Below are 23695 nucleotides of genomic sequence, written 5' to 3'. Positions count from 1 at the left end.
TTCCATTCCCTGAATGCTCATCTTAGATATCAAATCCAGTTTGTTATAATCATCTGGGTTCCTCTTGAAGAGGAGAAAAGCAGAGTAAAGTGACATTAGCAGAACTGAAATGCAAAAATATAGACATTTCCCCAGAATTACTACTGCTTGCTGGAAACTTGTGTTTAGCTTCACTCCCTTCCTCTATTGTTAACTTGGAATCTCTTTTCCTAAAGTGTATTTTTTTGAGTAAATGGGTCACAGAGGCACATTTGTCTTGCTCCATTAAGACTTTTATAACATTTGACTGAATAGTAAGATCTTTTGCCAAATAAAGAAACTGAGGGACCTAATCCCTCAGTTTGCTTCAGAAAGGGAAAGAGAACCAAGGAGATGATTTCCCCTTGCTTTTACAAAGACAGAGCTGAAACAGAGAAAGACAAGCCGGTACAAAGAAAAAGGAACCAGACCCCACTGGTGACTGTATTTCCAGTACCTAGGGTTTAGCACACAGTAACTGCTCAGTAAATAGCTGTTGACTTGATGATAGATATATGAACAGATAGACAGATAGATGAAAATGGGAAAAAATGAACATTTTTTGTTGTCTCTGAGAAATTCATGAAGAAAAAAAGGACATCTGTTCAAACCTCCCTGGGTAGCCTGCCTTTTAAAGATACTAGAGATCTTTAAGTCATTCCATTAAAAAAAAATAATCCACTAAAATCAAAGGAGACAAGTAAACTATTTTTAACTAATAATTTTATTAATTTTTATCACAGCATCATATTAGTTTTGTATAAGACAATCTATGATACAGTAAAATCATACTTTTACATGCTGAACATTTTATCTTATCTCAGTGCTTGTTTTTAACTATATATAACTTATTTTGTCCATTTATGGGACCTAGACTACAATTTTTTATTTAAATTACAGATTTAGAGTTCCTGAGTCTTTCCTTCTACATCATTCTGATTAAGGCTACGACTGCATGTGTGAGTCCTTGTTTATCTCTGGTTTTAACCCGATAAATCCCAGTTTGCCTAGAACAGTTCTAGCTTAAGTCTGTTACACATTCCCCATTATTAATAACTCTCTTCATCATTCTCCCAAGTGTTAGGATTTGAACAATAAATTATATTGTAACCCTAGTTACATTGTACCCACATTGGGGGAAAAAAATGCTGATTTAACATGATCCTCTTAATAAGGAAGCTTTCCAGAACACACTCTGGTACAAAGCAGAGGCCGCATTACTGGCTATCTCTGTATGTAAATTACCATACTGGTGTACATGCACTGTGGCCCAAGCTAGATTATCAGCCCTGGGGGAGAAGCCCTCCATCTTGCACCCCATCCTCACTCATCACAACAGTACAACCAGTACAACACAAGAGAAGGGCCTGAAATACTGGCCTCGCCATTTTGTGTTTGTGTGATGTTCATAGAACAGAGCTGAATTGACACCCAGGATGTACAAGCTGATAAGGACCATAGGCAATTTAGCAAGTGTCAGAGATGAGAAGAACAAGCAAAGGAGATTTGCTTAAAGAAGAGATGTTGTTCTTTCCAGAGCCCAAACAGGAGGTTCTCCTGAGACTTCTGGGGCCCAAGACAGCCAGGAAGGCTCACAGCAACGAAGGCTGAAGTGTATCTTCCAATGACTTGAGACCCTGGTGAGGAAACTGAAAGATATGAGGACAAGTAGAAGTTTGATTTCTGGTGCCAGAAAAATGTGACACTGAGACATCTGGGAGGAGAGCACCTGCCTACAGGAAAGGCAGGACGGTTTTCTGCATCCAACAGAGAGGGATGCAGCCTGTGACAGGAGCCTAATCATTTTGGATGAAACTTAATGTGCAGGACAGAAGGAAATGTTTAAATAATAACATAGTACTGAACACTGTGGGGGAAATAGCATGTATGACTTAAGAAAAAGAAAAGCAGGAGACAAAGCACCCACTGACTCTCAAGAGAAAATGACAAAGATTGGGAATAACATTTTTGCAGTTTAAAACTGATGATAAACATACAGGAGCAAAGAGTAGCAGTATCACCTTGTATTTATATAGTCCTTTAAAGGTCACAATGTCTTTTGAATCCAGACTGAAATGTGACCCACAGCTCAACTCAGATGTGTTGAGACCCATTAACTTCACTTAGAGAAGGAGACAGGGACACCGGAAGAGAATGTGTGACTGAAGGTCACTCAGCTCATAAAGAAGCTAAAACACACTACCCTTAACAAAGAGAAGGATATGGATTACCCAGTATAATAATAATAAATAACTGACGAGCTTAATGTCAATCCCCAACAAAGTACAATAAAATATTAAAAACAAACACCTGTTTTCAGAAGCTAAAATGGATTCATCATGAACAAGTCATTTGGAACTAACATTATTCTCTTTTTAGAAAGAGTTAAAATTTCAGTGTCATCACACATAGGGTTGTCAGCAAAGCAACAGGCAGACTCACTCACTCAGACCCACTCACTCTCCGTCTTCTCTCTCTGGAGGACTGAAACCATAGCTCTCTTTTGGTCACTATAGAATCTCCTTGTCCTCAGTGCACTGGACAACAATGCTGCACACAGTATTGAAAGGAGGGTGAGTGAGTGAGTGAATTCTGTCTTTATGTACAAATTCAAGAAATGCAGGCTAGAGGGCAGTAGTAGGATACTCTGATTAATGGATTGACTTTAACCTGGAAGACCTATCCTCAGGGCTCCAAGTTGGTCTTTTCCTCCCTAATTTTTTAGTCAGTAATTTTAAAATATAAGATAATCATTATTTCTATTTTAACTACCCCTACCATCTACTGAACACTTCATTTTTTCATTATGGTAAGTACTTGGCATGTATTATCTTATATATTCCTCCATCATCTTTTATTTATTTATTTTTGGCTGCGTTGGGTCTTCGTTGCTGCGTGCAGGCTTTCCCTAGTTGCGGCGAGCAGGGGCTACTCTTTGTTGTGGTGCGCGGGCTTCTCATTGAGGTGCTTTCTCTTGTTGCGGAGCATGGGCTCTAGGTGCGCGGACTTCAGTAGTTGTGCCTCACGGGCTCTAGAGCACAGGCTCAGTAGTTGTGGCGCATGGGCTTAGCTGCTCCGAGGCATGTGGGATCTTCCCAGACCAGGGCTCAAACCCATGTCCCCTGCATTGGCTGGTGGATTCTTAACCAATGCACCACCTGGGAAGTCCCCCATCATCTTTCTGAAGAAATACTATAATGCCATTTTACAGATGAGAAAACTGAGACTTTAAAAGGTTATGTAATCTTCTCAAGATAACACAACCAGTGAGTGGCAGAGCAAGGCTGCAAACCCCAGCCTGTCTGCCTCCAAAGGCTGCCTTCTTAACGAATATGTGCACTATGCTTATCGAATCTGCAGAAGATAGCTATGAATGACACATAATACATGGAAGGCTGTCATAATGTTTTGAATCAGAATTGAAAATAAGTTTAACAGATGTCATGAGGACACAAATTATTTTAAAAACTGATAAAGAGAAAAGAGATTAGATTTATTTCGCATAAACCTAGAAAGAAAACCTAGTGCTGATGACAGAAGTTCCAGAGATCTTTTATTTCTTATTGAACTTCCAACTGCTTTGTGAAGCAGTAAGGTTTCCTCTCTTTAAAATGTTTAAGAAGAAAGAAGCTGGCTAACATCTCAGGAACTTTTTATAAAAATGGAGGGTAGGATATATGACCTCAGAGTCCCCCAACTTCATCTATTCAGAAAACATTTTAGAGCACATAGCAGGTACTCCCAGTTGAAGCAATTCTATTAACTTATATTTTTCATAGTCTGAAGCCTTATTTTTTAATGTATCCCATTCATCTAAAAAATTTTCCCCCTAGATACAATGTCCTTCTGGAATACGTCATCGAGCATGACAATTTATCTACATGAGAAGATTCAATGCAGCATCACATATAATTTTAAAAAGGAAACAAGCTGGGTAGTCATCCACAAGGGTAGGAGTAAAACAAATGGGTTAGATGGTGAAAGAGGTCTGTAACCGTATGTATGAAATTGTGTGACTTTCAAAAAAAAACTATACATGGAAGAATAAGTAAAAGCATGTTTAGGGGCTTCCCTGGTGGTGACCCGGTGGTTAAGACTCTGTGCTTCCAATGCAGGGGGTGCAGGTTTGATCCCTGGCTGGGGAACTAAAATGCCACATGCACGCGGCCAAAAAAAAAAAGGGAGCTGTGTTTGACTCTGTACTATATTTTGTCCTTTAACTGTTCTTAGATGGAATCACCACAATAAAAATAATTATTTTTTTTTTAAAAAAGCATGTTTATTTGTGATGACCTAGAGGGGTGGGATAGGGAGGCTCAAGAGGGAGGGGATATGGGGATATATGTATACTTATAGCTGATTCACTTTGTTGTACAGCAGAAACCAACATAACATTGTAAAGCAATTATACTCCAATAAAGAAAAAATAAATTAAATAATAAAATTCAGGGAAAAAAAGCATGTTTACTGTAGCTTTATTTTTCATATCAAAAATTACAAACTATGTATAAAATAGATGGAATAAGAACCTACTGTATAACACAGGGAACTATATTCAGTATCTTGTAATAACCTATGTCAGAAAAGAATCCGAAAAAGAATATATATGTGTATGTATAATGAATCACTTTGCTGTACACCTGAAACACTGTAAATCAACTATACTTCAATTTTTTAAATTAAATTTCATAAAAAAGAAAAAAGAAATAGAAGAGAGAAAGTGAAGGAAAAAAATTACAAACAACCTAAGAGCCAGTACAGAGTAGGTTGGAACAATTTTCCAATGAACGGAAGCAAGATAAATGTTCGACTTGAAAATGCTGGCCTAAGTATGCTTTTCCTTTCCTTTAGTAGCTTATTTTGGGGTATTCTGTCTTTTGGTTTCAGTTTTTGCTTTTGCCAAAATTACCTCATGTAATCGACTCCCTTCCCTTTTTAAGGTCCATTATGCCTAACCATTTAAGTTAGCATATTCATGCAAATCAATGATTTTATCTCTAGGATATACTAAGAGTCAGTATACAATAATATCACATTAAATGCTCATTTAACTTACTTAGATTCGACTCTATGTTTTGTACAATAAAAACAAATTATTATAGATCATGGCCACTAACTAAGCCAACAATATCATCTGGTTCTTTACATGAAACGGTCTAAAACTTGAGGAAAAAAAGGCTGTATTCAATATATTGTGCGGTTGTAGATTACACACAAATCCATATGTTCTGCTAATGAGCTGTTAGTAGATTCTAAAGGGAAATTTCTCTTCATCATCAGTATTTGGTAAACAGATGTGAAGTAATGCATTATAAAACACTGCTCTTTTCCCCCCTTCTTAATACTAAATCAAGTGTCTTTTGGAATTTAACTCTCATTTAAGATGTAACTCACTGGGGGACTTCCCTGGTGGCGCAGTGGTTAAGAATCGGCCTGCCAGTGCAGGGGACACGGGTTCGATCTCTGGTCCGGGAAGATCCCACATGCCGCAGAGCAGCAAAGCCCATGCACCACAACTACTGAGCCTGCACTCTAGGGACCGTGTGTCGCAACTACTGAGCCCAAGTGCTGCAACTACCGAAGCCCACGTACCTAGAGCCCATGTTCCACAACAAGAGAAGCCACCACAATGAGAAGCCCGTGCACTGCAATGAAGAATAGCCCCCGCTCGCCACAACTAGAGAAAGCCCGTGCGCAGCAACGAAGAACCAATGCAGCAAAAAAAAAAAAAAAAAAGGCTTCCCTGGTGGTGCAGTGGTTCAGAGTCCGCCTGCCGATGCAGGGGACGCAGGTTTGTGCCCCAGTCCGGGAAGATCCCACATGCCGCGGAGCGGCTGGGCCCGTGGGCCATGGCCGCTGAGCCTGCGCGTCCAGAGCCTGTGCTCCACAACGGGAGAGGCCGCAGCAGTGAGAGGCCCACATACCACACACACACACAAAAAGATGTAACTCACTGAACCACCAGAGCAAGAGAGAACGAAATAATAAGTGCTAGCATTTATCAAGCACTTAACTACGAGCCGAAAGCACTTAACTATGAGCCGAAACAACGAACTTATAAGAGCTTTACAAACATTATTCCATTTAATGCTTACAAAAACCTTACGATACAGGTACATCTCCAATATTACAGGTGAGGAAATTGAGCACAGAGAGGTTACTGATAACATCAAAATGAAGAACTTTCCTTGTATTTTCATAAAATGTTGTGCCCTGTAATTCCCTAATGAGTTACAGATATAAATGTGCATTTATACCACTTGGACTCAGTTTCCCCATAAGCCCTCAACTCAGAAATCCCTCTTGAATGCAAAGACTCTTCATGAAATTCTAGCCCTGCCTTTGCAAGTGCTCATTAACAATGTGGTGATAGGAGACGCAAAGCAGATGTCAGCACAGTTCTACAAATGAGGCCTAATTACAGCACTTCAGAGCGGAAGAGAAAAGGTCTGATTAGCTGACCCTCTTCTCATTCTTCTGTGTGCAGTGCAGAATCAAGACAAAAGAAAGTCTAAGGAAAAAGATGAAAGGATAGAATAGAAACAAGACCATAGACTGTCTTAGTTATCAAGGAGATGATTTCCAATGTTCTGAGCAATGCATTAGGCTTTACTCAAGACAATGACGGGCTCACTAGGAAAACTGACCATTTAGAGTTAAGTTAGGGAAAACGCTTCTGTTTTTGCTATCACATGCAGGCAGGTCACTAGTGGAATAAGTGAAAACATAATGCTACTGTCTGCTCTTTATAAGCCATTTTCAAATGTTGGTGTGGGCTGCTTTAACAATATAATCAATACGAATCAGAAATTCTGTCTTAACTGAAATAAGATATTTGATGACAAAGGTAAAGTAATGCATTAAAAAACACTGGGTTTTTCCTCTCCCTTAATACTAAAAGCAATTATCTTTTCATTTTCCATAGAGATGAATGAAATCCCTGAACAGCTGATATTTAAGCTACAACAATTAAAGAGAAGTGAGTGGCTCTTCAAGTTTATAATTACGTATGCAAACTCAGCATCAAAATACTGTCTCTACATGAATGAATTTATCCATGAAACAGAAACAGACTCACAGACATAGAGAACAGACTTGTGGTTGCCAAGGGGGAGGTGGGGTGGGGGAGGGAGGGATTGGGAGTTTGGAATTAGCAGATGCAAACTATTATATATAGAATGGATAAACAACAAGGTCCTACTGTATAGCACAGGGAACTATATTCAATATCCTGTAACAAACCATGGGAAAAGAATATGAAGAAGAATATATATGTATATGTATAACTGAATCACTTTGCTGTAGAGCAGAAACTAACAAAACATTGTAAATCAACTGTACTTCTATAAAATAAATTTAAAAAAAATATATCCTCCATTTATGCAGTTCAGATGGCTACTTTTACAGGACTACAAAGACTGAATGCATCCTTCACAATAACAATACAGAAATATCCCATCACAGCAGATGCAGAATCTATTATCATGTCACCCAGGTCCATTCCATTGTTCAAACACATCTATCGTCAGACACTGAACTGCCTCACGCAATGCTAGTTTAAATTTAACTCTCACAGTAGTCCTATTACCTGCAGACACCCATCCAAATATTTGACCCCAATTTGTTTTAAATAAAGCCTTTTGTATATGTCATACATGTACTGATCAAAAGCAAAGTCAGTACTATACCTGGTTATTTCTTCTTTAAGCTTACATGGATCTTCGGCATAGAATTTAATACCAAAATACAAAGTATACGGAGGTCCAGCTAAAAATAAGAAATAGAAATTAAATTTCACATTATAAATTAGTCAAATTAGTAGTGTAATATTACACAACTACTAAAAATTACAATCAGCAAAAATATTTGCAAACCATATACTGGATAAGGGGTTAATATCCAAAATATATGAGGAACTTATACAACTCAATAGCAAAAAACCAAATAACCCAATTAAAATAATGGAACCTAAATAAACATTTTTCCAAAGAAGACATTCAAATGGCCAAAAGATACATGAAAAGATATTCAACATGGCTAATCATCAGGAAAATGCAAATCAAAACCACAGTGAGATGCCAACCTCACAGCTACAAGAAGGGCTATTGTCAAAAAGACAAAAGTGGGGCTTCCCTGGTGGCACAGTGGTTGAGAGTCCGCCTGCCGATGTAGGGGACACGGGTTTGTGCCCTGGTCCAGGAGGATCCCACATGCCACGGAGCGGCTGGGCCCGTGAGCCATGGCCGCTGGGCCTGCACGTCCGGAGCCTGTGCTCCGCAATGGGAGAGGCCACAACAGTGAGAGGCCCGTGTACCGCAAAAAAAAAAAAAAAAAAGACAAAAGTGTTGATGAGGATGTGGAGAAAGGGGAAGCCTTGTGCACTGTTGGTGGGATGGAAATTGATCAAACCATTAGGGAAAATAGTATGGAAGTTCCTCAGAAAGTTAAAAACAGAGCTACCATATCAGCCAACAATCCCACTACTGGGTATTTATCCAAAGGAAATGAAATCAGGATCTCCAAGAGATGTATGCACCCCCATTTTCACTGCAACATTATTTACAAAAGCCAAGACATGGAAACAACCTATCAGTAGATGAATGTGCACAAAGAAATGGGATATACATACACAATGTAATATTATTCAGCCATGAAAAGAAGGAAATCCTCCCATTTTGACAACATGGATGAACCTGGAGAACATTAAGCTACGTGCAACAAGCCAGACACAAAAAAACAAATACTGCCTGATCTCACTTATATGTGGAACCTAAAACAGTCACATGCCTAAGTGCAGAGAGTAGAATGGTGGCTGCCCAGGACCAGGAGGAGGGAGACATGGGAAGCTGTCAGTCAAACAGTAAAAAGTGTCAGTTATGCAAGATGAATGAGTTCTGGTGATTTAATGTAGAGTTTGGGGACGATAGTTAACTATTGTGTACTACTACTATATTACATACTTGAAATTGGCTAAGAGGATAGATCTTAATTTAAATCTTCTCACCCCACGCCCACCCCGGTAACTATGCCGAGGTTATAGATAAATTATTTAGCTTGACGTGGTACTCTTTTCACAATGTATACGTCTGTCAAAACATCAAGTTGTACACCTTAAATATATACAAATTTTTTATGTCAAAGATACCTCAACAAAGTTGTTTAAAAAATTACACTCACCAAGAATTTCTAAAGACAGAAAATGCAAAATGAAAAAACAAGGGTTCAGAATTGGGCAATAGTAAGGCTTCAACTATGTAGTTATCTATGTAGTATGGGTCTATGTGCTCATAAACACAAGAAAAAAGACAGAACTAAATACATTAGAATATTGCCAGTTCTTCTCATCTCTGGTTAGTGAGATAAGCACAAGTTTTATTTATTTCTAATTTTTCACATTTTCTACAACATATGTATTTTTCATAATGAAGAAAGATTACTGATAAACAAAATGAATAGTTTTAAAAACCACCTAAGTATTGCAAAATGGTGGAAACAATTTAAATGCTCAGCAGCAGGTAGACCATTTAAGTCAACCACAGAACATACACAGGGTACCATTCAACCGTTTAAATGGGCAGAGGGGAACTTTATGTACTGATGGGAAAAGATCACCAAGCTCTATTTCTGACTGCAGAAATATGACTCCTTCTGTGTGTAAAAGAAAGTTATCTGTTAAAATATGGGCCCACGCCCCAACAGAAGAATGCATAAGAAATTACCAAGAGTGGTAAACTTTGGGAAGAGGGGCTGTAAACTTTTTTTGCCCAGCTTTACTGAGGTATAATTGACAAATTAAATTATAAGATATTTAAAAGTATACATTGTGAAAGCATTTCTCCCCAGCAAGTTAATTAACACATCCATCCCCTCACATACTAACTTTTCCTTTCAGTGAGAACATTTAAATTCTACTTTTAGCAAAACTGATAAGTCAGAAATTTCTTATCATGTATATCTCTTACCATTTAAAAACAAAATTATCAGTGAGGCTATGGGGTAGGATTAGGAGCAATATTTGTTTCATTCTTAAACTTTTCTGAATCTAAAAATATGTTCTTACATATTTAAGAACACATTTCTCATCTCAGTCATTTACCACACACAGAAGAACTACATGCACAAATACCAAATATATATGAAACAAAATCTGGAATTGTACCTGGGAAAATATAAAATATAATTAAACACTCATACTGTGCAAGAGGACACAAGCCCCTTCATTTGCCAGCCACATTATATTTTCACTAGAAATATTTCTATTTCAGAAGGTACAAATATAACCTGCACTGTTTCCAAAACTGCATACTTCTGAGCAATGTGGTAACTAGATCTTATATGAAATCTGTTTTAAAATGGATTTGCTACCTGGTGCACCAATCGGTGGTCATAGTTTCTAATTATTTTCTCCAACAAAAGCTCTCCCACACAAATAAAAAAGATATGAAACAGGCACCTGTGTAAAAATACTTCCACCCACACACTGTTATCCCAAGTCTCTGATACTGTATAACAGACACAGTTGATTTTCATTTTTAACTAAGTAAATAAAGTCACAAATTTAGAAGCTGGGGAGAGGAAGTTACATAGAACAATAGATAACAAAGCCATAATGAACTTATAATGTATGAACTATGTTATTATTTATTATTATTATGACACACAAGCTATGTGTATAAAACCCCTGTTCCTGGCACACAGAAGACAAGCAACACTAGGGCCTCGCCCTGCTCCCCTAAGCTACGCCTTCCTGTGTAAGGCACGCCTTAGGCTGGAGCTTTCTTAGAAACTAAATTTTAAAAGAAACTTTGTTACAATTTACGGTTAGAGTTGATTCCATATGTCCGAGTTCTATGTTTCCTTATTTTATTTCTGACAAACAGACCTCTACCCCTGAACACAGATGTCAAGGAGGCACTGACTGTTAAGTATTTAGAAAAGCCAGGAAGTCCACCCGCTGCTGATCTGTGCCAATCAAACTCTGTGTTACTGAGCAGATGGGTCCACCTGCACCTGCAGGACACCAGGGCTGGCATCTGGGGGCAGAAGGAGCACAGATGCTGCTGAGATGGTGCACAAAGGGAGCAAGGCCTTGTCCAGACTCCAGAGCTGCTTTTATTCTCTGGAACATGACAGATTGCACCCTATTGACCAAGCCTAGATAGTTGAAATGTATTTAGTGATGAGCAGTTAAGCAGAAGTTTGAAAAATATATAATGAAAAACATTGTTTGGACTAATTTTCTTTAAGGACTTTTGGCCCAAATCAGCCCTCCCTTTCCCACTTACATACAAAGTGTCTGGTGTCCAAATATATAAATTACTATTCGACTGTATTTGATAATGTGCAAAAATGTTTCCTAAACATCTGATTCCCAACAAGCATCTGGTAACATATGCAAGGCAGGAAAAGCTCCAAGGAGGTAAAGCAACTCGCCCAAGATCCCAATGATGAGAACCACGTTTGCTAGTACTTAGAGTTCAGTGCCTGCTGGCCACTATTGCATACAGGCTCTCAGGGAAAATATTATAACACCTTTAGAGCAAGCAAATACTTCATCTACACATCACTGTTTTATAGATCAATCAAAGGCTAGAGAAATGGAGATTTTGGAGCAAGGATATGTCTACCCAGGTATTTTTTGGCTTCCTAGCCTAAGACTGACTATAAATATCAGGTGCTGATGAAGTAAATTCCTAGATTATCATCTTGATCTATGTCTTTCCACAGAGTCTACCTTTAAGAAATCCTTATGTAAAGTAAGTTAATGTTGTTTTACTCTAGCAAAATAGAAGCCAGAAACTGGGAATCCTCTAATCTACCTTTTGTGAAGACTAATTTCAAGGCCTTTAATGATAATAGTCTCCCATTAGCTCAGGATAACTAAATCATAATGCACCTATGAGAATCCTGACGACTAGCAAATATTCTGTCATTTTTACAGATATTCCTTCTGACTTATCTGCTGGAGATGTGAGAGCCATTCTCCCTCATTAATTATCAAACTACCTTATGAGATAAAAAATTATGCATTATTCACTTACATAACTTTTCTTCAATTGTAATATCAGTGTTTTATTCTTCCTGTATGTCAAATTTTTAATAGGATGACATTTATTTAGGATGAGAAAGTAATTGCATTACAGATTATAGATATTAAACATAATATTTCATGTCATGTAATGAAATAGATACTTCAAATGCTCTTAGGAACACTTGAATAATACACCTTAAATAAAATAATTTCTACTTTTCTTCATCATTTGGGTAGAAATCTCAACTTTTTTCTTATAAAAAACCTTTGCATTTGTTTTAAAATAACAATTCCTGAAATTTTTGGACTGGTATTTTTTTTATTTTTTTATACAGCAGGTTCTTATTAGTCATCCATTTTATACACATCAGTGTATACATGTCAATCCCAATCGCCCAATTCATCACACCACCACCCTCACCACCACGCGCCCCCGCCGCTTTCCCCGCTTGGTGTCCATACGTTTGTTCTCTACATCTGTGTCTCTCTTTCTGCCCTGCAAACTGGTTCATCTGTATCATTTTTCTAGTTGAACTGGTAATAAAATAAGTGGTTCAAATGGACAAGACAGATAGTTACTGTATTTATTATTATACCTGAATATTTTGGAAAAGTGCAGATTTCTAGATCCCAAGGGATGAGCTTGTTAAACTGGAGTGCCTACCATTCACACGAGGATACCTCTTGGAAGTTTTCTGCATTCACATCTAATCACATGAACCTCCTGCTTCTCCTCAGCCTTTAGTGGGCAGTTTGCTCACTCAGGAAGCACGTGGTATTAGAAGTCAGAAGGTCAGGACTTCAGTCATCCCTCTGCTGTCAAGCAGCGTCTCATCCATGGCAGGTCATAAGCTGTTTCTGATTAGGATTTACTCCTGTGTAGGCTGAGTAGGCAGAACTTGATGATGTCTAAGGTATATATTTTGAGGCCTCCAGCCCCATCTTTGAAACCTGTTGCCCACTCCCATCCAGAATGCTGGCCCCTAGCGGCTATGTTTGCACTGACCTTGCAAAAAGCCTAGACATAGCTGACAGGACTGAAGTGAGCTACTGACTCAAACTGGGCTGGTCCGACACCCGCCCTAGAATTCGGAATTGCAATTCAGAGACAGTCAGTGCACTTCTGCCTGTGGCTAGAGCTGTAACTTGGAAACTGAGGAGGCTTAAAGAGAGCCAGGCCACAGACAGAAACAAAAATGATGCTGATGTTCAGAGAAACAGTACTCACTGAGTCCCTGACTGTTCCTTCTGCAGTTCTTAGCTCCCAGTTCCTTTCTGAGGCACAGCTCGGTTCCTGCCCTTGGGGTCCGTAAAGCATCATGTGACCCATTTTACCACAGGGAGTGAGCCAATACACATGGAAAGTACAGACTCAGAATGGGGGTAAGAGAGGCCAGAAGAATCCACTAGATCTTATTAGCAATAATTTGTACATTAAAACAAAATGGTCTAATGATACAGTTTCAGTTTGGGAAGATGGCAAACATTTTGGAGATGGACAGTGGTAATGGTTGCATAACAATGTGAATGTACTTAACGTTGCTGAATTGTACACCCCCAAGTGGTCAAAGTGGTACACCTTATGTTATATACCGATATTTTACCATAATTTTAATAAAGACGATTTAAAAATAACTACTCTTCTGCATACTTAAGGGCTGCAAGTGTGTGTGCACATGCACATTTGTAAATAAAAACTTGGGTTATGGAAATTAACATTAATGAATATAACCTTAATTAGACTCTGAGTCACCTAGTAAGATGCACATTGATAAAGTTAAAACCAAAACAGATGGGTCCTTTCTGAAGCCACAGCAATCTTTCAGGTTACGAGGGCACTCCTTAATTACCTACTCAGCCAACTGAATAATGTGAAGGGCAAGACCACTCCTTAACCCAAGAAACCCAAGCACTTTAAAAGGTCGAATGTCCACCTCTTTTTCAAACCAGTGCCTCTCTGCCTTTTCTGTCTGAAGGTGAAATTTTAAAGACAGTGGAAAAGTCACAGACAAAAGTCCAGGCCAGGTGCACACAAAATCCAAATTCAATACTCAGATCCACTCAGAGTCTTTATCTACACAAATCTAATCAGAGTTTGCAGAGACCTGGCGACGTACAAACACCCATCTCCATATTCTGGCACTCAAGTGCTAATATTCACCTACGTAGTATTAAAGCCTATTTCTGCACCCATCTAATCATGGACATTATATTATTTTCAAATTTGAACAAAGTTAAAATCAAATACCTACTGTTGATCAGTTCTTTGTGTTCAGCTAGGGTTTTCGCAGGATCCAGCCAATACTGTGTGAGGAAGAAAAGGGTAATTACAGAAATTAGTTGCTTTTCATTGGCCTTCGCTTCAAGAGTATTTGGAAAGTGTTATTTTTTTAAATAACATTTAAATAATAAGTAAAACATTTCATTTATGATATATACACATAAACTTACATAAGAGTTTTCTGCTGCTAGGACATTAAAAGAAAAGAAAAATGTCAGCATCTGGAGAGAAGCAGAGAAGAGAAACAGGAGAGAGCCCATGCTGGGTTCTTAGTTGAATTCTCGTACTGGTTATAAGATCAGTAACATCAAGATGCTACTGAGTGAGCTTCTTACCGCCTCTGGTGGGAAAACAACGGCTGCAGAGAATGCCCCCCAATCTCTTTCCAGAGTCCCTATAACAATTCCCCTACAGACATGTCTACCCCTAAAATGTCTTTACTCTTTTCATGTCCAGTCCCATCCCTTACAGGTATTGCTGCTAGATGTAAGGAAGAAAGCAACCAAATCAAATCACATCCTCATTAAGTAATCCAGGAGAGGTGGCTCAGCACAGTGACTGAGGGTTCGAGTCCCAGAGCAGACCGGTCTGGATTCTGTCCTGGCTCTCCCCTCATTATCACCATGTAACTTGGAACCAGTTACTGGACCTCTCTCTCTGAACCTTCTTCGTAGGCTTGCTAGGAGGGTTAAATCAACTAAGTCATAGCAAAGTCTTCAGAATAGCCCCTGGCTCACACTAAGCACGCAACACATGCTAGTGATGATTATTATTAAGGTGTGATGGTCATTCTTAATAAGTGCCATTAGCCAGTCTAAGGTACTTGCTTATTAATTCAAATTAATTTTTGATGAATAGAATTTTAGACAGTGATGGGAGAATTGGGGGCTCTGTGGAGAGGTCTTCCTTTAAATCTCACCTTTGTGAAATAAAATCACTGAAAGAAAAAGAAACAAGCCTTCTGCCTCATCTTCATGTGGAGGAAGCGCAGGGGAGAAGCAAACCAAGTACGAAGGGGACACCCGGGGCTCCCATAGAAGCACACAGTCGAAGGGATTCCACTGCCTGGAAAGTCAGGGGTGGTGGGCAAGGTGGAAACTTTACCCTGCTGTTCTGGCCAAATGCTGGAGATTCCAAGGGCTGAGCTAACCAGTTTCCATTTTCTCATGTTCCCGGATGAAGAAGGAGCAATTCTCATAGCAGGGCGGTAGGAGCTGGTCCACCTTGAGCCACTTCATTCCCAGCACTCTTGTGTTCGTCCTGGTGGAATCATTCACACTCTCCTGACCACACTGGGTCAAGAATCACAAGCCACTAAAGGAGTCTAAGAGAACCTTCCTGCCCAGCTTCCCTTTCCCTGCCCCTCCACTAAGGGCAGAAATGCTTGCTCTGCTATATAACAGTAGCAGTAATTATAAATAGTAATTATAATATTTTACATAATCCCCTTACCTTTTATTCCTAATTACATATAAAAATCATTCATCCTAAATGAATGTCATAATCATTTTATTGTAAGATTTTATTACAATACTTAACTCTATTCATGTACACATAATCTTCACTATTTGCCACTTCTAGAGCAGTTTCAGATTTTCCAACTTTTTCAAAAGGTATCCAATATAAACGGGTAGCAACTTATGACACAAGGTTCATTATTCCGCTCCTTATCACGTCTCAATTTTTGAAGGTCTAGAAACGCTCACTTTTAAAGTAAAAAAGATACATTTGAAGAAGAGGCCATAATCAGTGAACTGCTTTGAAGCCCACAATGGCTAAAGATGTGGCTTTGGTGTTAAAATAAATGGCTCCCAGGGAAACACTGATTCATTCAAATCAAGTAAAATCAATTCAAATGCTCAGCTGTGTGTTGGACACAGAGCAGACCCTTTCCTCTAGGTATATAAAGCTATGGCTGCTTCCCACAAAATGGAAACATTAGGTGGGTGGACTGTTTCTTGCAATTCATGTTAAACAAAAGGGTTTGACTATCCCTGGATTTTTCAAGTAAGATAAAACCAAGGAAAACACACTCAACCATAAACACTTGCATCAGGTTTCTATTGCTGCCATAACAAGTTATCACAAATGTAGAGGCTTACAACACCACCCATTTATTAACTCCAAGGTCTGCAGATGAGTTGGTTTCTTTGCTCTAGGTTTCCCAAGGCCAAAATCAAGATGTCAGCTGGCTGGGGTCCTGGAGGGTTATTTGGGGAGGAGACCCTACCCACAAGAGCACTTTTGGGAGGAGACTTGGAGTTGGGCCATGAGAGGCCTTCCCAGTTTTCTCCAGATGTCAAGGCACACATAATACTAGGCCTTACACTGCACTAAGTGCTTGGGGCAAGAAAGGAGGGGAGGGAAGAGGCCTCTGGTCTTCCTCCTCTGTCTAATCTCATCTTGAAACTAGTAAAAGACAGAAATTGCAAGAGAGTCCCCTTTTAACATCATCATCTCCCCCCAAAACAAACTTTACAAACATTTTCCTCAAACCAAATCATTGTCTGTCTGTTTTCCCCTCCAGAATGATTTCCAGTCATTAAAAAGCCAGGTAAAGAAAACAAGAAGGAAACTTTAAACTAAATGTAATGGAAAAGACTGGTTAATCTCTTAAAATTTTTTCACCGAATGATAGTCTGTACACTTTTAAAATAAATCTTTCCTTGAGAGCAATCAGATTTGTGAGGTGAAAAAGTATAATGAAGTTTCTGAGACGAGTTAGAAATTACAATTTTGCAGCAAAAAAGGAAGCGTCAAGACTCAGCCAGAGGCTGCTCACTGCACATTAGATACGCTAAATATCAATCCAGCACTTGCCGCGCACGCATTGCATTTGGTCTAAATGGAAACCAGGGGTTACAGAGGTCAGACAATGATAAATGCCCCAGAACGTACATAATAAAACACGAGCCACCAGGTTCCATAAGCTAGCATTTAAAATGTAAAACCCACTTACGCTCAACCAAAGGAAAGAAACGACCTTGGAACCAAAGCAGCCATCCCATGATGACACGTGTCACCACACATTATCAACAAGCGATCAAACACAGCACACGTGTGATCACCATGAAACACATCAGGCAGCTGCTCCATCACCCGTGAGAAAAAAGGGCACAGAATTTGCCAATGAACACAGCATCCCAGCTTCAGGTTTAGGGTCTACATTCAGAATATTCACCTATATCCAGAATGGATGTAGGCTCTAAAACTGTGATACCGTTCATTCACTTAACATTTGTGGAATACCCACTACATATATTCTTTATATGTCATGTCAGATCTTGTCTTGGGGAGTGTAGGAAAACACAAATGACTGAAACTTTTCCCTAACCGTGGGGCACCCACAGTTTACCAGACACAGAGTTGAAATATAATGTGGTGAGATGATCATGCGTATAAGATGAATACATATGAGATAAAAAGGTGATGTAGAAAGAAAATGAGCTCTTCAGGGTAAGTACAGGAAGGCATCATTGAAGAGAAAACCTTTGAACAGCATGCTCGCAAATAAAAAAACTTTCCCAAAATAGAAATGGAGAACACAGCCCTAAGTTTTTATAAGAATGATATCTAACAGCTCCACTGCTCTTAAAGCTAATGGATCCATTTTTAAGTCACAACATAGAACATAATACTCCAAGTCCTTTATAGCTGAGGACTTCCTGAAATCAGTGCTACCCGATAACTAGTAACTGTGCAGCTAAGAAATCAATGTTCCTGAAGGACTTCCAGAAAAAGAAGACCTGAAGGACTTCCAGAAGCAATGTCCCATTCAGTCTTCCCATCTGTCCTGGGTTGGGGGAAAGAGAGAAGCAGAGAGCTGAGCAGTGGTCACTGTGGTGCTGGGCTACAGAACAGCTTTCCTGAACTGCGCTTGCTACCTAGACAGTCAGGAGGAGAGACAGCCCCATCTCTCTCATCATCTCTCAACATTCAAGCTGTTCAGTCTCTAGGAAAATCTTTCCATCTTGCCCCCTTCCTGTCCCCCATCTCCTCTCTCTCTCCTATTTCAAACTTACATCCTATAGTTCTGTATATCCTCACAAGCTGAATTAGATCCTATTTTGCAGGAAGATAAGGTAACAATTAACCAAAACAGACCCTGCTCTCTCGTCCTGATTTCTACAGTGGGTTTCCTAACACAGGAGAATGTTAACAAACTGTAACCCCAACACCCAATCACTAAGGAGTCAAGATGACAAGCCCTCCTTGGCAATGACTCTTTGCCAGGGTGCAGGAGTCCAGTAGTTAGGGGGCCTTACCTCTTCAGTCCTGTCAATCTTAATAATGGCATTTATGCAACCCGAAGAGAAATGACAGATGGGCACAAGTTCCTTCTTACTCTCTGACAGTCTTGGCTAAATGCCCTGGGCGTCTTTTATCCACCCTGGCTGATCATGTCTCGATTTCATCAATTTCCTGGGTAACAGTCTCAAAATTAGATTTTAAAACTGTAACGCTGTCCAGTAAACCAATATCCTAATATTCAAAAGCTATGTATTAAATTCAGGGTCCAACCTTCCATTTGTCAACTGTTCTTTTGGAGTCTCCTAGAGCTCTAATAGTAGAATAAGCCCTAAAACATCTTACATAAAGCATGGACAGCATCAAATAAAAAGAGCTTTGCTGCATCTTATTTAACACGGAGTATAATTCTGACTCACCTTTGGAGAATTTAAGAATACCACAACGATATTTAATAATGTCTCCTCTAGATCAAAAAAAAAAGACTTTAAAAGCACACAGTCTTCATCAATATAACAAAATAACTTCTTGATCTAAGGGAGTATGAAAAGTTGACAATCTATAAGTGACAATGGAGCCAAAAAGATCTCAAAAAAGGATACTACAGCTCATTCCTGCAGAGTTCTAGAACTTGACATAATTTGCACATAGGTTCCCAGAAATCCAGGACTGTGGTGATAGCTATTTGTGCTTTGTCCACACCCATTTTCCAGTGCCCCTGTATAGACACATCTCAGGCCCTCTAAGCAACATTCACAGGACGTGGTTTTAATTTGCTCCTCGGTATCAATCACAGAAGCCTTAGGACCTCAGGTAAAACCACCGTCACAGAGCTAACTCACAGCAGGGACAGAAACCAGGGCTTGCCATTAGGCCATCACTGAAGGAAGTATGTGGGGGTGGGGGTGGTGACTGGGCCCCATGTTTTCAACAAAAGTGGATTCCAATTAATTACTGTTGGGCCATCTGGCTCCTCAAGAAGTGTCACTGGCCCCAGGGACTATTCCTCAGTTCTTTCACATGGACCCTGGCACCACCTAAGACCTAGAGAAGTAACAACAGTAACAGCTAATGCTTATTAAATGCTTACCATGTGCCAGGCACTGTTGAAGACTTTACACTCATTCACTCATTTAGTCCTCTTAATAACTCGATGAATTAGGAACTACTATAATTACCACTTGACAAATGAGGAAACTGAACCACTGATTAAACAACTTGCCCCAAAATACAGAACAGCAGGTCCAAGGAACTGAAGCCCCTTCCATCTTATATTCAAACCAAGCCATTCTCAAGAATATTGTCCTAATAGGAATGCACAATCTCAATTTCAAGATTTGTACATTCAACTCACTACCAACTCCTCTTTTCCCAGCTCACCCCTGTTAATATTCTGATTCCACCAGGATACACAAGTCAGAGATCCTACTACCTTTTCACCGTCTCTCCTCCCTGCCCCAACCCATGTCCTCACTTTGCTCACAATCCATTATCTTCGTTCACTCGCAGTTGTCGTCAGTTCCCTCCATGATATCCACTGAAAAAAACACCCGCCAACTCTCTGCCTTCTCCATGCCAAAACCTGAGAGGCTGACCATGACTGGAGACTCAAATTGTACAATCACAGATGGGCTCACTTTAAAGTCATTATCAGTAACCCAAGGGAACCCTTGGTACCACCCAGAATCCTACAATATTTTATTCTTTCACCTGCTTGGATAACTCCTTCACACTTTCTCCTCCCCCTTTCTCACTCTCAGCTGATGATCTTGCTTATTTCACTTAGAAAACTGAAGCCATGAGGAGAGAACATGTATGCATTCTCACAGCATCTACCAACCTGCCTGCATCTGTGCTGGTGTCCTGTCTTCTCTCTGTCTTTTTACTGTGGATGAATGCCCACGCTCCACTTAAGCCCATCCCTTCCCATCTATTCAGGAACTTGGTTCCAGCAATTTTCCGCTCTCTTCCCTGCACCATCAAAGTTTCCCTTTCCATAGAATCATTCCTGGCTGAATACATGCTTTTATTTCTCCCATATTAAAACACACACACACACACACACACACGCACACACACACACACACACACCCCTTTTTGATCCCTATATCTGCCCATTTTACTTCTGTACTTTAAGTCAAATCTCTGGGAAAAAAATTCTATAGTCTACTTCCTCTCACTTTTTTTTTTTTTTTCATTTGGTCAGTATTGATTTATTGAATGCATCCCTTCTATACCCAGCAATGTCCTATCTACTTTGGGATGTGTACAGATGCAAAGACATGGCGAGATATAAGACATGGCCCATTAATCAAAAAACTTAGAATTTACTTTGAGATTTAACAACTGTAGCTTGCCTTTATTGGCCTCACTATATGTCTGGAACTATTCTAAGCCCATTTCTGGATTTGTTATCTCGTTTAATTGGTTCAATTGAAAAGTTTCAAGTAGAACAGAAGTTTGATTTTTCCTCACATCACAGTACTGGGCAGATAAATTAGTTGATAGGGCTTGTTATGAGTCGATGAATATGAAATCATTTTCTAAATTATAAAATGCCATATGGGGAGTGTTGGGAATTTCATGTATGGTGGTAATTTGGGGAGTAGTTTCAGGTTAGAGAAGACTTTTAAAAAACAGATAGAGTATAGAGCTTAGATTATGAGTCCCTATTTACAGATGGGGTATTTAAGTCTCTGAAAGGCCTAGTGATGTGTTCAAGGTCATATTGCCAATGAGTCAGGGAATCATTCAAGTCTCCTGACAATTGGTCAGTACCCTTTCCTCTAACCCTAATTCCACTGGCCAAGTATACAACCAAGCCAAAAGGAAGACTAAAAGTGTACTGGGGTGGACTAGACAGTCTCAGTTATGGGTTAACATCATTATTTGCTCTAGCACACCAATAATACCCAGAGAAGAAAATAAGGGTCATGGAAGACTCTAATTTGTAGTTTGAAAAAAACAAAAATGAAAACAATGGTATTTTATATGTCTAGCACACCTATTTTGTGCCAGGCATTGTACTAGATGTTTTGCATATTATTTTTTCACATCATCCTTTTGACAACCTTTTAAGAAAAGTACTTTTATCCCCATTTTATAGATGGAGATAGAATGATGGCCCAAAGTTCCACAATGGGCCAACTGGGAAGCAGAGATTCAAACTCAAATATGCCTGTATCCAAAATACATACCATCTCCACTCTCTCACTATGCCTTCACTCAAGTGGAATACATCTGCTATGTGAACTGTTCTCTAGTCTTCATTATTTATTTTTCCCAAATGTGATCATAATTTCTTATCCAAGGGCTAAGGCCTCTCACCCCCTCTTCAGTCCACTTTAGAACCCACTCTAGTTCCTACTACAATGACCTCCAATAGTTGTTAAATCTAACGACAGGTGAAGAGTCTTCACCCACTGTCTTGAAATACCTTTGCCATGTGGTCTGTAGTACACCACTCCCTCTGTCCTTTCCTCCTACCTTTTTGGCCACATCTTCACAATCTCCTTTGCTGATTGTTCACTGTCTCCTAACCAGGAAAGGCTGGATTGCCCTGGGCTCACATCTTACAACCAGGCTCCTGGCTTTGAATGACATCTATACATGACAACTCCCAAATGTATGGCCAGACCAGAATTGCCCCCTGAAGCCAACTGCCTACTTGACATCTCCACTAAGATGCCTATTAGAATCTTAAAGTTTCCATGTTCAAAGAGGAAATGATGATTCTACTCTCTCCCAGAAAAACCTGTTCTCCTGCAGTCTTCGCCATCTCAGTAAATGGTACAAAACTCTTCCATTGGCTCCAGTCAATGCCTCTTTATCGTCTATCTCTTCTATCAATCTGCAAATCCTGTTGGCTTATGTTAAAAATATAAATAGGATCTGTCAAATTCTTACCACTCCCAGGTCCAAGCAGTCATCACCATTCACCTGGATTTCTTAAACAACTCCATTAATGGTATCCCTTCTTCTCTGCATTTAAAGGAATGCTTTAAAATGTAGATCAGATCAGTTTATTCTCCTTCTCAACATCCTCCAGTGGTTTCCCTTCTTACTCAACTAAAATCCAAAGTCCTTACGATGGTCTATAAGCCCGTATATGATCTGGCCCTACTCCCCTTCACTCTCCATTGTGTGTTTTGAGAATGAGGCAGCAGGAAGGACCTTAAGGGGACTGTTAGTGGAAGGCGCAGGGCCTTCAAGGGGGCCTAAAGGAAAGCGAAGAGAAAGCTGTTGGAAGCAGGAAGAAAGAAGACCTGACTCTTCAGGCGGAAAGTTTAGCAGTGCTGTTGCCTGGGGCAACATGGAAAATAAAAGATGCACCTAATGAACTAGATGATCCAGATAAGATTTCCAGGTGGACTGGGGAAACTGCTGATTGACTTGCCCCCGACAATGAAATCTAAAAGGAAAGAGAGAAGCTGAAAACAAACTGTGAAATATAAAGGATCCAGGACTTACTAGGCTTGAAATAAAATTCTCTCACCCCTAGACTTATCAGAAGGCCAATGATGCTACAATTAAGAAATGGCTCCTGGGCAAAGACTGAATCCAGAGTGCTGCCAGGAAATTATGAATGTAACTGTAAAACTTTATTAAGTCTTCAAAAGATCTAATATGATGCCTCATAAACTAAGAAAAGGTCCTCTAAGAATCTTAAGGACATTGTTTCCCAAAAGTTTTACAAGGAATCTAAGGTATAGAAGAGCTTATTTCAAAGCGATTTGTCAGTGTTGCCTTTGTCTAATAAAGCTGATTATAAATTGATTCACAAGAAATCCACAAAGTTCTTTGAAGAAATTCTATCAGGGGACTTCCCTGGTGGTCCAGTGGTTAAGAATCCGCCTTCCAATGCAGAGATGCGGGTACGATCTCTGATCCGGGAACTAAGATCCCACATGCTGTGGGGCAACTAAGCCCACACACTGCAACTACTGAGCCCACACGCCACAATTACAGAGCCCACACGCCACAACTACTGAGCCCACATGCCACAACTAGAGAGAATCCTGTGTGCCGCAACAAAAGTTCACGAGTGCCGCAACTAAGAACTGATGCAGCCAAAAATAATAAATAATTTTATTTTTATTTATTTATTTTTTTGTGGT

The 23695-nt window shown here is 39.6% G+C and overlaps 1 protein-coding gene across 5 annotated transcripts in view; it reads right to left on the bottom strand.

Moving 5' to 3' along the window:
- EPB41L4A (erythrocyte membrane protein band 4.1 like 4A) overlaps window positions 1-23695 on the bottom strand; it is a 255882-nt gene that overhangs the window by 107208 nt on the left and 124979 nt on the right. For all 5 annotated transcript variants that reach the window (XR_009563443.1, XM_060296122.1, XM_060296120.2 and 2 more), the window contains exons 4-5: window positions 14302-14353; window positions 7707-7785 (exon numbers count right to left, since the gene is read on the bottom strand). Coding sequence is in view for 4 of the 5 variants with exons in the window: in XM_060296122.1 (XP_060152105.1) it covers window positions 7707-7785; window positions 14302-14353 (131 nt within the window). In the remaining variant the exon portion in view is untranslated. The remainder of the gene's footprint in view (window positions 1-7706; window positions 7786-14301; window positions 14354-23695) is intronic.

The sequence above is a fragment of the Globicephala melas genome, chromosome 3 (genome assembly GCF_963455315.2).
Source record: "Globicephala melas chromosome 3, mGloMel1.2, whole genome shotgun sequence".
NCBI lineage: Eukaryota > Metazoa > Chordata > Mammalia > Artiodactyla > Delphinidae > Globicephala > Globicephala melas.
This window is presented reverse-complemented; position numbering and strand designations above follow the sequence as displayed.